A 14,884-nucleotide genomic window follows, 5' to 3' on the forward strand; every position below is an offset into this window, starting at 1 on the left:
TTGAGGTGCTGGAGCGTGTCCAGAGAAGGGCAACGAGGCTGGTGAGGGGTCTGGAGAACAAGTCTTATGAGGAGCGGCTGAGGGAACTGGGGTTGTTTAGCCTGGAGAAAAGGAGGCTGAGGGGAGACCTCATCGCTCTCTACAACTACCTGAAAGGAGGTTGTAGCGAGGTGGGTGTCGGTCTCTTCTCCCAAGTAACAAGCGATAGGACAAGAGGAAATGGCCTCAAGTTGCGCCAGGGGAGGTTTAGATTGGATGTGAGGAAAAATTTCTTTACTGAAAGAGTGGTGAAACATTGGAACGGGCTGCCCAGGGAAGTGGTTGAGTCCCCATCCCTGGAGGTATTTAAAAGACGAGTAGATGAGGCACTTAGGGACATGGTTTAGTGGACATGGTGATGTTGGGTTGACGGTTGGACTCGATGATCTCAGAGGTCTTTTCCAACCTCAATGATTCTATGATTCTATGACTTTGTAGGTAAATCTGCACTGCCAAGTAAAGAAAGCCAGGAGGATAATTCAGCATTGAGCTTTGAGCAGGTGAAGATGCAAAGGCCAGTCAGTCTGCACCATTTGGTCTCAAAGACAGAAATGGTCCCAATCTCTTTTATTTAGCAGTATAGAAATAGTTCAAAAGACAAGACTCCATGAGTCAGGTGATCTTTTCCAGTCTTGTATTACTTTCACTATGAAAGTCAAAGGGAAAAAAATCGAGAAACTGAGAAGCAACTTCACAGGCACAGAAAGATTCATCAAGTCAAGTCAGACATGTTTCATATTTGGAAGAAGCCTCAAAATTAGAAGGCCAAAGGATGGAAGAGACGTAACCCTAATACAGCTTTATGGGCAGTACCAAGTGCATGAAATGAAGAGAGGAATGAATTTGGGAAATCTGGGTAATGTACGTCAATCAGTTTTTAAAGAAAATTGTATTCATTGTTATTGGCATTATTTGAGCTCTGCCTACCTCCTTCTATGTTCCACAGGCCATGTCCCACAACAAACATCTAGTTCCAGTAAGTTCACAAACACCCTTTACCTTTAGCAAATGGACAGCCATTTCCAGAATCTATGGTTCTGGTCTCATAAGGATAGCCAAACTATGCTACAATTATTAAAGCACAGCATTATTAATTGATTAAAATAGCTTTGCTTTAAAAGTGATGTGTGTCAAATGATGCTTATCTGACTATGCTGTTGTTCTTGCTGATCCTGCCTATGTTACCATTGGTTGTGTATCCAGGCTCTGTAAAAATCTTTTGAAAGTTTTTGAAAACCAGTGTCATTGCCCAATCTGCATGAGTTGCAAGGGAAGCATGTTTATAGTAATTCTAAAAATCTAGATTGAGGAACAAGTTTTGTGAGCTGCAGCTTGATTTTTTTTGGCCACACAAATACAGGCGGGGTTTTGTGAAAACTACCAAGTTGTTATATTGACATATGAGCACTCTAGTGACAAAGAGGGAGTTGCATGGTCATGCCATCACATCCATGTGCAGAATTTATCCATTCAGTGCTTGCTTGAGAAAATGCAGTTTTCTACTGAGACTCTAAAAAAGAGCCAGACCAGACCATAGTCATCTATGGACTGGCCATTAGCTTGCAATTTTGCCAAGTCTTAACAAGAATTAAAAGACTGACCACATAAGTGTCAAAATGTGAGTGGAAAATAAAAAGAGGTGTGTGCCAACACGTCATAATCCAGCTGGGAATTCTGTACGGAGAGGAGCCAAGGCTTTTATTCTAAATGGAAGTGGAGGGCTACAGTAGCTTCACACTAGCTTTGGATACATTGGGAAGAGGGGGTTTAAAGGCCTGTCTGATGACTAATTGCCACGACGTACTTCCAAATCTGCTACCGTGAACTGTGCGGCCCCAAGCTGCCTTCTCTCCTGCCCCAGCTCCATCTGCAGCAAACACCTCCACCCTGAAGCAATGCCAGGGAGGCAGCCTCCCTGCAGGGGAAGGCAAATTTCCCCAGTTCCTGCACCCAGGGCAACACCCTCTGGCAAACCACAAAGTTTCCATTTTCTGCCTGCTCCAGGCTGGAGCTCCTGTTTCTCGCTTGGAGGAGGAGGGAGGCTGCAGTGGACGTTGGGGTCTCACTCCCTCCTTCTGCACAGCACAGGAGGCACGCCGCCAATAATATAAATGATCGGTAGCTATACCATGCACAGGCTTTTGATTAAAGCCTAAGCAAATGCCAGTGCTAACTGGCCATGGACTTTTAAAACCCTGAAATACTCCTCAAAACACTTTGCCCACCAGAGCTGCCCGTGAAGGAGCAGGCCAGTGTACGCAGGTGGCTCAGCTGTGTTCACTACATGTACCACCACAGCAACAAGGATTTCTGATTGCCAGAAATACGTACAATTGCTCTCTCAAAGAAGAACAAGACCTTTTATCCAAATTTGAAATTTACCCACACCTTAGTCCACAGGCAAGCTGAGTCAGGCCTCAGGACCTTCAGCATCTAGACATCCAAAAACCCACTGGCTTTCAGTGGCATTGGACCATCTAGCTCCCCTTTCACCGCTGAAAATCCCAGCCAGCCTACAGGTTACATTAAACCTCTGGTCATATTCGATTGCACTGCCATCACTTGGGCATGTGAACGCTGGCAGGGTGTGTACAGAGGAAGATTTATAGCAATAACCACACAAACACGGAAGCCCTGACTGCTCCCTGTGGACAACAGAGCATTCACAGGACCTTTCTAGAAGAGCACTCGTTTTTGTGGTGATGGCTGAAAGTACCTTTTTCCAGCCTCTGACCATGTGGAGGGTGTTGCATACTCTGGGCCTGTCCCCAGGCTGGTTTCCTTCTGCAGTGGTCATGCATGGTGCAGCTCACAAGGGGTTTTGAAATCCTTTCAGCGGAGGTATGCTCTTGCATACACATTTACATACACATATGCTTATGGCATTATATGTAACAGTATTACAAATGGTATTTTTCATATTCTAAGGCTTTCCCCTAAAGTTTGTGATATATGTAGCCAGAGCCAAATACGTTCCTGCTGTATGTTGCCAGCAGTGCTTGTTGACTCTGCTATGGAGCAAGCAGACACAAGAGGAATGGACTGAACTCTGATTTTCAAAGGATCAAATGATCCGTGTGCAGCAGTGCAGAGTGTGAGCTCCCCTCCTTCCAGCCTCCATTTTGCTGGAGCTCATCTCCAGTGCGGACCTGGTTCGGTTCATACTGTTAATAACATCGCCATCTCTTCCCTCCCACCCCAGCCTCAGTATGTACGTACGTGACACGCATGAGGAGAGGCAGACAACACAGCAAATATACTGATCATCTAGTTTTAGGGTCTTATTTTCCTATTTGGTATGAATGAAAGTGTCCTGAACAGCCCAGGGAGGCAGGACAGTGTAAAGTTATGTTATCTTAATTTACCTCATTCCCTCTGCACTCGCCATGAGCTGAAGGAGTAGCTTCTCAGAAAACAGAGCTACAGCGAACACGTCTAGCTAAACTGTTATGTGAAGTTAAATTACTTGTCTTTTGTCACCATGTCATATTTTCAATGGCTGTGGGCCAGACAACAGAGCAATGATCAAAGTGAGGCCATTTGTCTGAACAACTGTTCACTGGTGACCACAACATCATTGGTCACAACTGACCACAACACCCTGGCCATTGCAGAAGAACCCTACAGGGCTGGTGGCTCAGACTGGGCAACAACACTTGAGTCTGCTCATCTGAAAGAAAAAAGAAAAGGAAAAAGAAAAAAGGAAAAGGAAAAGGAAAAGGAAGAAAAAGAAAAAGAAAAAGAAAAAGAAAAAGAAAAAGAAAAAGAAAAAGAAAAAGAAAAAGAAAAAGAAAAAGAAAAAGAAAAAGAAAAAGAAAAAGAAAAAGAAAAAGAAAAAGAAAAAGAAAAAGAAAAAGAAAAAGAAAAAGAAAAAGAAAAAGAAAAAGAAAAAGAAAAAGAAAAAGAAAAAGAAAAAGAAAAAGAAAAAGAAAAAGAAAAAGAAAAAGAAAAAGAAAAAGAAAAAGAAAAAGAAAAAGAAAAAGAAAAAGAAAAAGAAAAAGAAAAAGAAAAAGAAAAAGAAAAAGAAAAAGAAAAAGAAAAAGAAAAAGAAAAAGAAAAAGAAAAAGAAAAAGAAAAAGAAAAAAAAGAAAAAGAGAAGAAATGAGAAAGGAAAGGAGGAAAGGAAGGAGGAAGGGAAGGAAAAGAAAGAAAAAGAAAAGAGGAACTGAGCCAGTGCTGATCTTCCAGCTGGCACTAATCTAAGTCAAACATGCCACATTGCAACTTCTTTTTCAGCATGCTGTGGTTCAAGTGCTGCATTTGTTTCTGTTTGTACAAACTGCAATAAAGAATCAGACACTCTTTTCTGTAATGCACCAAAAAAATAACCAAAAATTCAGTATCAAATAGAAATAGCTTATTAAAATCCCTTCTGAAGTGCGAGGGCATGGGGACATTGTGTGGGACTGACTGTGGACCTGCACTGGAAGCAGGACATCAGGATGACCATGCCACCGTAGCCTGACCCTGCCCTTTGCTGCTGCTGGCAGAGGCGAAGGCTTGCGGCGAGGCAGGAGCGTTACTTACCCCTCATCAGCGGGTTTGATAGAGACGTTGCAGATGCCTGGCCTCCGGCTCCTTGCGATTTGCTGGCGTTTTGATTTGTTCCCTCATCATCCATCTCGGCCCCTTCTGTCCAATTTCTGTTTTTTCACTTCGCGGTCAGTCTCGAGAGTTCAAATTCCATCGTCCCCAGCGAGCCCCCGGCGGTGGGAGTAATTTATTAAGCAGGCTCTGCACACACGAGTCGAACAGACCTTGCAGCAGACTGGGACGTGGTGCTGGCAGCACTTTGTGCAGAAACTCGAGTACCTGGGTTGGGATTTAACGAAACAGCTCCCTGGCTGCCCTGGGAGGCAGCCAGATATCCAGCGAAGCGAGAGATGTGCCTGATGTCACATCCTCTCCAACGCTGCGCCCAATCGGGGCGCCCGCCATCTGTTTTTATCAGGAAGGAAATTCTTAGTTTGCCAAAAAAACAAGACAGAAAGAGCCAGTTCAACTAGTTGAGCAAACTCTGCCTGCAGGGGATTTGCAAAGAAAACCCACAGAGATACGAGCGCGTGCGGATCTGCACCACTCCCGAGAAAGTTGTTTGCAGGCAACTTTGCCGCGCACCTCCCTGGACGCTGGACGCTGTGCAAAACCACCCCTCTTATCTGCCAAGCCCTGACAGTATGCAAGAAATGGAGAGCTGAATGCCTGCTGCGCAGCAGTGGTCGCCGCATACCCTACAGATATTGAAACCACATGTTTGGGGAGCTGCGCTTCCCACTGGAGGCCCTGTGCTGTCTCCATGGCGTGGAAATCGCAGGGCTGCGCGGGCTCATTTCCTTTGCCCCTGGTTCAATTGATTTCACTGAGTCACAGTCACACCAGGGGTTTCGTATCTGAGCAGTGCCCTTTTATTTTTAAGCAATTTCTTGGTCTAAAACAAACACTGCGAACTGACCAGCGAACGAATGGCAACGTTTTTTCAGAAAGACCTCCGCGTCATTTCTCTTGATCTGTTTGCAGAAATTCTGTTCTCACGGATCATCTCCATTTGCACTTTTTTCTTTCCCAAATTAGTATAATTTACAAGCGCAAAATCCTTTTCTGTCCCTGAATATCTGCTTATTTATGTACAAGTGCAAGTAGGCAGAACTTCCACGCAAAAGTCTAAACCATATAAATAAAAGTTAAGTTGGGGTTTTTTTTTCAGTTTGTCTACTAGAACAGAATTTTCATTTGTGTATTTGGAGATACAAAGTTGTTAATCCTGGGCTAATTCTGATCCTAACTCGGTTGAGCCTAAGCAACTGGGTTTCATTTTTATTCCTATTTATAACACATGCAAGAGATCTGGAATCATATTTAGGGTTTCTTTGCCCACATCTTTAAAAAAATCAGTTATGTTAAAAGATACAAAGAGCAGCTGAACGTCATCCACAAACCCCGCCAGCAGGGAATCTGTGAAGGCAACCTGGGCACATGCCGGCGCACAACTGCCAATGAAAGATGGATGAGGACAGGGCCTGCCCCTTCCAGGGCTCTCCCTGCTGAATGCCCTCCTGGCTCCTGGGTTTGGCCCTGCATGCTGGATGCAAGCTGACACTTTGGTCTGACTGGAAATTACATTTGTGTCTTAGCCATTGAAATTTCATCATCAAAAATGTTGGGGGAAAAAAATGTGTAAATGGAGAAAGTGGTATAAATGTTGCTTTTGATGATTAACATGTGAAATGAGGAATGGTAAAACAATTTTTCCCCTTTAATATTGCTTGAGTTTAGCGGCTAGGTTGCCACATCTTACATTTAATCATAACTTTAGCAGTATTAGCAAACATGTCAGCAATTCCACCACTAAAAGGAATCAGCACATGTATCCAAATATGCAATAATAGGATTATTCACTTATAAGTGAAGAAGCATTAGCTAAGAGCTTTAAATTCAACCATATTATGAAGGAGCGTACAAGACAGAAGTCCCTTAGTCCCTAGTCGCCCACAGATAGGGAGACTTTGGCCATTTGGTCCTTTGACCAAGAGACCTGCTGACTGTATAGGGTAATCGTTTGAACAGTCTGGTATCGGTTGCACGTATTTTGGTCATGCTGTGTTACGTAAACCTCTGCCTTGACAGATGAGCTGTAGCCTGGTCTTCCTCGAGGCTGGTAAGGTTGCACAGAGCGCCTAACGAGGCCGATGAGTCTGCAGCCCTCCCCGTGGGGGCGGACATCCCTGCCTTCCATCACCCTTTCTGAAAGGGGGGCCTCCAAGATGCCCACAGCAGGCTGGTAGCCCACAGGCATACTTTATCCTGGGCTGTTGGTGTCCCGCTCTGCATGTATTTGTATCTCATGGAGTAAATAGACATAGGGTTCACAAAAGGAGTTTCTGGTTTGATCACACTTGTCTTTTGACAGCACCAGACAGGCAAAGACCTGGGCGAAACCACAACAAGCGCAGGATCCAGTTGCCATATCCATTCCTCCCAAATAACTAGATACCTGTCCCCTGGGCTGGTCCTGAAGTCTTTTCTTAGTCAGAGCACCTTCAGTTCCTGTGATGATTGCCCCGTCTTTGTTCCAGCCTGGAAATGTCTTACATTACAAAACCCTACCTGTCTGCTAACAAACTGGAGAAAAATGACCCTTACCTGGGATGTAGCCATCCCATTTCTTGGTGCAAGCAGAATTTCTTCAGGCATTAATAGTCTTAGCAACAATTCTACCCAAAATTAGGTACTTAGCTGGCTCTGGCTCTTTTTGGTAGGAGTATGAGGCAAGAAGACAACACAGCTAATAACTTCAAATCTACAAAAAGTTCATAAGATTAAAAAAAATTTACACTGAAAATCTTCAAACAAGTACACTGCTTTTATTTCAAAATGTACCTTATCCTATCTTTGCATCCTAAAGGCCCTACAGGCATAGACTGTGTTGAGCCACTAGGTGGGAAATTCAGGGAATCGGTAAGTGATAAGACGAGATTATTACCTCTATGCACACAGTGGAGGAAAGCCACCATTCGAAAGAAATGCTTCAGTTCCTAGAACCGCAGGGTTCGATCTCCCCCGAGCCCTGCCTAACCCATCTACGTTGCTATCTTGCACAGCAATCTTTGCAGGGTTAGGACAGTGCAGGGGGAGGCCAGCATAGGTCCCTTTGTCCATTACGATTTAGGTGGTGCAGGGAGCTCTGCACAAGTTGGAGGCTCATTTCATACTGTGTATAAATATATATGTGTGTATGTATATATTTGTGTATATATGTGTGTGTGTGTGTACATGCATATATATATACAGATAGATATGTATGTATATTTGTGTGTGTATGCATGCGTGCATGTGTAGGTCTGTGTACACATATATAACCAAATTACATCTTCTACCCATTTCATTTCAAACCAAGTTTCTCCCATCACATGGTGGGAGAGCAGAAAAAGTACCTGCTAAGGGACCTATCAGAAGTGAACACCTTAGCCCAACACCCAGAACAAGAGGTTCCTCTGCACTTATTAAGGGACAAGATGGTCTACTTGGATTTACAAACTGACCTCAAAGAACTGAAGGAAACATTGGCTCATGCTCTCTTTTGTCAACTGGTGGTTGCAATGGCAGTTCCCAGGCTTTGTCACTTCTGGAAATGCTTTTGTGGTCCTCACCCATGATGAATGAGACCTTATTTTCAAATCATAGGTCCATAAATATTTTTCTTGCAGCTTGTGAAAATGCAGGTTCCTGGGCCTCCCCACCTTTTGCATTTGTCCCCTGTGGTGTCCACCACAGCCTCTCTCCAGCACATGCACACCTTTTCCTATAAGAATTATTTTCTGTTTGGCCAGATTTCACCTTTCAGCAATTTTCTGTGTCACATACATTAACAAGGTTGGTACTTCTTACAGTTGTAAGGAGTCTAGTTTTAAATTCTGCTAACTGAGTTTGTAGTAGAGGCACAAAGAGTAAAAAGGCTGAATCAGCAACACAGAGAACAGAGTGAAAAAGGAAGAAACACCGCTTTTCTTCCCAATTGCACAATTGCATTCCTTTCTCTTTGCTGAGATTTTCCCCACTACTGTACGGGCAGCGAGGAAATCAACATGTGAGGTTCCTAAAGCCTCCATTGTAAAACATGTACCATTATCTCCCAAGATTAAAGCCGTATTGATTATGCCTACATTAGTGAAGTGTGAGTCCCTGGAGCTGTGAGCTTCCTTCAGAGGGAAGGTTCAAGCCCTGAAAAAATCGCTTTATTGTGAGCCCAAACCCTCCTTCATTTCATTTGGAAGTGTGGGGCATGCTCAGAGCTGAGAGTGTAGTCACCTTCTCTGCTGACCAAGAATCATCTACAGTTATACTGCAGATGCCCTTATGCTGATATACATCCAGATTACAGCAGAGAGTAGCTAGAAAACACATAGGTCAAGAGTTTGGTGGACATTGTCTCTTGAGCTCTTGCTTCAGCTTATAGCTCAGACATACCTACAGAGACAGTGTGCTGGCTTTGGCCTCGTGTGGCAAATAATATTATTTACCATAATATTATTAACCATCTAGAGCCACTTGCTTCTTAAGCATCATTTTGATATGAATGGCATCATCAAGCTAGATGAAATTCCCCAAATAAAACATCCCAAAGTCAGGGGATTCCTATGGAGTCTATACAGCCTTGCTGGGTGCCAGGAATGTGCAAGAAAGCTTTGATTCATTTAACCTCCTTAGTTGCGAATCTTTTTTGGAAGCAAGCAGAAAATTCTGCAGCAACAAGGGAACATGTTTTAACATCAACCTGGATCTCAAGATAAACAGCACACAACTTCAAATACAGATCAGAAACAGCTTACACAACACAGACGCACCAAAGCTTTTAGTCATTACAATACTATTTTCCATTTAAATAGCACCTACATCCCTAAGTTCTACATAAACAGAGCTAGCTACAGAAATCACTTCATCGTTATTCAGATGCAACCATCCTCGGTGGACAAAAGTGCACAGTAAAGTTGAACCTTTTTCTGTTTACAGCATATCTTATAAATGGAATCATTTTTTTTTTCCCCTTCAAAAATTTAAATTTTTATAAGTAATTCAATGAAATGTTCTACTATCTTGATTTTTTCTCCCACTTGTTAATCAGTTTTTAAATTGTGCATATCAATTATTCATCACAGAAAATATTTCATTATTATTTACTATTTTGGACAAGTATAACACTTTTTGTTATTATTATTGGCACAAATATTGCTACAAACAGTGAAAACGCACTGCTGGTAAATCTGTCTTGGCATGCAAATTCAGCATTGGTTTCTGAGGATGCAAACCACAGAATTACAGAAAATGTTTGGAAAATTGGACACGAAACATGGGATTTGTTCAATTTAACTTCTGAATCAGAGCCAGGAATTCTAGCTTTCCTTTAGAGCTAACGAAGAGAAATAGGCATTTTAAGACCATGATTCACCTGACCTATTTTAGACGTCTGCTCCGAGAGGACATGAATTGGACCTTTAGAGTCAGCCTTCACCGACTCTAAAAGGGAGCCCTAGATGATAAGCAGAGATGCGGGTCTGTACGCTTAATCAGCTGAAACCCACCTTAAAAGTATGGCTAAATTCACAGCCAAGCAACCTGACTCTGACCACCCACCAGAGCTGTGGTGCACTCAGCACCACACAGCCTCTAGATGCAACAGCTCAGGGTGAAATGTCTTCACTCCAGCAGAAGGCCAGCATTGTCCGATGTCTGAACCACAAAACCTTGACTTTGGGGCACCTGCACCTCAGAGGGGAGGATTTTGACAGACAGCTCTGGCAGATTTAGCTGCAGTGGTCTAAGCTGTTGCCCCCTGCCCCGTTCCCCACTTTCAGCAGAGATTACCCACGCCCTTACAAGGGATGGCAGCACTGGCCACAAACTGATACCGCAACTGTCTTAGGACATAGTCCATTATGTTAGCTCAAAACCCCATAAAAGCAGTTTTCTTCTCCAGCCTGTAAACTTGAGCCCTGGGACACTAGCACATGTCACATTCTCCTCTAAGGCAGTAATTTCCAGCTGACAAGCAAGGCAAACATCTGGAACAGCCATGTTTTAAATCACAGCAGTTAAATCTGCCGGAGCTTGTCCGCAGGAGTGCTAAATCACCAGCACCGTTTCCTGAGGTACCTGGGTTCTCTTTGGAAAGCTGCTGTGAAATCTCTGAGCAGACACAGAGTGAAGAAGTTCTCCCTTGGAGAAATTTGTAATATTGTCCAGTTCTTGTATCCCTAATTTCCTTTCCTCAAATCAAGTGTCTCCTCCAGAGGCTTTCCTTTTCTTACAGTTGTTCTGAGCGTGCAATGTTTTCATTTTCCCTTCCTCTCATTTTCCCGTCCTCTCACCCTCACAGAAACTTCCCTTTGCAAACATCCCGTCAGCCTGGTTGGGGACCAAACAGACTTCTGCAAGTAACTGCTGTTGCCTTATGCAGGTTGGCAGTTTTACTTAACGAGAGAGTCTCCAAATGAAAGCCAACAGACCCTGAAGGAAGTAGCAAACACATCTTGGTGTCAGTAGCACCTGGATCTGTGCTTTAACTCATTGCAGAGGTACAGAAGCACCAAGATTTCCCGGGGAGCAGGACAAACTTAGCATGAGAGCTTGCACACAAGTTTCTTGTATTTTCTTCGTGGCAAAGAGGGGATTAAGGGCATCCTCCTCACAGAAAGAAGAGTAGCAACACTCTGTTTTCACCATCTGGTGCCAAATATCTCTCAGTGAACACCTGCATAAGTGTCTTCGTATGCTACAAAATAAATTTTGACATTGCTTTCTGAACTGGCTTTAAAACTTGTATACTACAGTCCATGCAGAAAGAATCCAACCCTGAAAGTTTTTTTTCAAATCATTGCAATTACAACCCTTTCTTGGGAATTTTTTGTCCTGTCTTGTGGGTTGTAATATGGTTTGTCAACGCTGCCAGGTTACTAGTGTGGTGAAATGATCTCATGTGACAAGTACACACCAGTAAGCAGATGGTAGGTGTAACGACAGCAAAAACCTCAACCTAGTACTTGAGAGCTGTGGTGGTTTTTTACTGCAGTCTCCTAGAATTTGGCTAACTGTAAGGTAGTTTTGTCCAATGCCGAATTTAAGTGAAACCCAAATCCAGACATAGAGCAGATTTCAATTTCTCTCTCCTCCTCTTTTCTAACTTCTCATTATTAGTTTTGAAAAACAGTGGGAATTCTTTGGCTTGCTGGCAAATCTTTTTGGTTCCCAAACTTTCCAGTGTAAAATAGCCATTTCTGAAGAAAGCAAAATAATTTCCACAAAGACATTAATTTTGCCCGAAAAACAATTTCCATTTTTTAAAAAAAGTTATGATAGTTTTCCAACAATCCCAGTGATTAGACCAGCATGGAGAAAACCCAAATGTATCACAAGCAAGCTCAGCACCACAGGGGTCAGCCGAGTTGGCCCTGCTAAGCACCGCTCATGGTGGCAGGTCCCATTCAGAGCATATTCCCCAGTATGCAGACTGCCAGCAAACGCCTCATCTTCCCAAGCCCAAAGGCCCGTGGTGGGTCTTACCAAACTAAGCAACTTTTTATGTCTCCCCCTAGTTGCTCTCTCTTCCCACTGCCTATCAGTACCAGGAGGCAACAGCAGTAACAGCTGAGGAGTACCAGAAAGGCAGATGGGAGGGTGATAAAAGGCTCATGGGATGGAGGTATCTAATTAAGGGGCTCCTCAGCTTTGGTGCTTCTCTTCCCCAGTTTCACTGGGGTTAGATGTTCACTGCTCATCTAGCACATTGCATCGCAATAAGTTTTTCCACCCACACTCATCGGCTGCTTTCCAGACCTTGTTGGAGTTTATCTCTAGAAATTTCCCTCACGTGACATATCTTTCCACACTTCTGCCTGTGATAGGAACAGCCAGTACGCTCCAACTGTTCTCACAACCATGGCCTTCCAGGACTTCCCCATGGGAAAGTTACCAAGACCTTATCACTACTGCAATATGCAATTTGTGAGCTTGCACAAAAATTAGCCCATGATCCCTTAAACACTTGTCCTGAACTGGGGCTTCTGTTGGCTTCCAAAAATGGCCTGCAGAAAGCTACACTGCCAGCTCAACTGATTGGGCAATAAGGGCAGAGAGAGAAAACGTCCCTGGACCTTGCATCTGGTTCTGTTCCCTCCAGCATCCTGCTGGCATAGCAGGTGCTTTCATTTTCTTTTGGCAAAGATTATTAGCAAATTACTAAAGTGGGTGAAATTACTAGGCTCTTCTGAACAACATACTTGTCTCCCTGCCCTGCTCCTGGAAAATGGCATGTGGTACTGTGGAGAAGAGGGCTTGCGGAATAGCCTAAGTCAAGGCCATAGGATCTGAACTGTTCCCAATGTTAACTTCAGTCCTAAGAAATCCACACACCTGGTATCGGACAGATTAGTTGCTCAGATCAAGAGCTATCCATATTTTCTCTCTTGAAAATGCAAAGTTGCAACTGCAATAAGCAGCCATCTACAGCAGTAGTGTGCCTTGGTGGATGTTTCCTTTGCTGTCCCCAAGCACAGCTTGGCTTTTGTTTTGCATGAGGCTGGAAATCCTCTGAAACAGCTAACGGATGCTGATTCACAATGCTGATATCGTAGAAATAAGAGTTTCCCTTCCTAAAGGATTATGATCTGAGCACGGTGACAAGTATACAAGCTTGCCCTAGTTACAACCCATCCAGCTTGGCCGCTTGTCTGAATAACTGATGTTGTGGCAGAAGGGAACCCACCTCTGGAAGCCCATGTACGGAGTGCAAGGCTTACCTGAAGCTGAAGCATAAAGACCAAAGTGTGTGGCAGGACCGCCTGGCCCTCCCCTTCCCTCACTTGTGGGGATATCCTTGGTGCATGGCAGGCTCCAGCCGACCTCTCCCAAGGCTGCACCTAACCCGGCGTGTGGGCCACTCCACACCAGGTCCTGGGGTTGTCCACCATGTCCCAGACCAGGAAAAACAGAGCGTCCCCAGGACCCCGACTGCCCTTTGGCTGGTGGCGAAAAGGTCTGCACCCAGCCCTCGCCCTGGCAGTGGTGCAGGGAGGCGCTGGGGGCCAGACCCACGTGCTCCCGCATCCTCCCAGCCTGAGCACCCCCTCAGACTGCTTGGAGGGGCCAGTTCTCCACGCACCCACCCTCTTCAGAGCAGACCTGGAAGTTGCCTGCAGCTGCAGACCACAAAAAAAGTGGTTTAAATAATTCTCCATCTTGAAAAGGTGAGCGGGTTGCACCCAGATATTATTTTCTCATCACCTCTCTTCATGACACTATTGGGGCAGGCATCTGAAGATCTGGAGCAACCTCCTCACTCAGATTACTGTTTCTTCTGACAACTAAGTTTGCTAGAGATTTATACTGGCAAAGAGAATTATCTGGTAAAATGTCCCAAGGATGGGCCTTTTTAGTTGCTATGCCTAAGGCACGTTAAAAAAAAATAAATAAATCACTAACAAGCAATTTCATGGTCAGTGGCAAAAACATATTTCTTCCCAAGCTACTGCAAGTGTGAAAAGCCTAGGTATTTCTCATCCATTTACAATGGATGAGTAGCAGACAGGGAAATTTTCTGCACAAAATGAGTCATTTCAGCTCAAAGATTTTAATAAATGTCAAAAGAGCTGCCGTCCCCCCCGGACACCCGGCAGAACAGCTGTGGTGCCTTGCTACTGTGGATGCCCACAGTGGGTGGGAGGGCAGTGCTTTGGGGGGGCAGAACCAGAAAGCACTTCTAGCAAAAAAGCAGTGTAAGGCTCAGGGTGAAATTTCTTGCCCTATCTATACCAACAGCCTATGGGAACATGCTTGTGGAAACAAGCTGGCGTTACTTGTTGGTATCGTTTTAGAGGAAAGTTTTCACTGAAGTCTTGGAAAACCCCGACCCAAAAAATCTGTTCCTCAGTTACTGTAGTTACTCAGGATGCCATGTTTCATATATATGCCTTGCTGTAAATCTGTAGTGACACTGAAAGCATAGGTAGCAAACCAGAATTATCTCACTCATTAATTAGGAGCCATTCTGGATATTTGGGGATGAGTGGTCTTTAACAGGTACTCAGTGATGAAAGGCACAAAGCTCCTGGGACAAAGCCAAAGTATCTTTATACACATCTCGGGCTACAGGCAGCAGAAACTCACCTTCTGAAACTGCTAAAAGCAAGCAGCTCTCTGTAGGATAATGAGATACAAATAATAAGCAAAGGATGTGCCTCTGGGCCAGTGTCCTTAAAAATATTTCAGCTTACGCTGTGATGGAGACAGCATGAAAAGGGAACAGTAGTGGCTCAGTTTACACGGAGTTTGAGGATGATCTTTAAGCAGTTAGCAA

At 44.1% G+C, this 14,884-nt stretch overlaps 1 protein-coding gene across 1 annotated transcript in view; it reads right to left on the bottom strand.

The window, feature by feature from the left end:
• The window catches only part of ASB9 (ankyrin repeat and SOCS box containing 9), a 17,834-nt gene extending 12,787 nt beyond the window's left edge, over positions 1-5,047 (bottom strand). Inside the window, exon 1 of the mRNA XM_009276860.2 lies at positions 4,567-5,047. Within this exon, the coding sequence (XP_009275135.1) occupies positions 4,567-4,660 (94 nt within the window). The 5' untranslated portion in view covers positions 4,661-5,047. The remainder of the gene's footprint in view (positions 1-4,566) is intronic.
• Positions 5,048-14,884: the final 9,837 nt, after the last annotated feature.

Source organism: Aptenodytes forsteri, unplaced genomic scaffold (assembly GCF_000699145.1).
Source record: "Aptenodytes forsteri isolate BGI_AS27 unplaced genomic scaffold, ASM69914v1 Scaffold273, whole genome shotgun sequence".
NCBI classification, from domain to species: Eukaryota; Metazoa; Chordata; class Aves; order Sphenisciformes; family Spheniscidae; genus Aptenodytes; species Aptenodytes forsteri.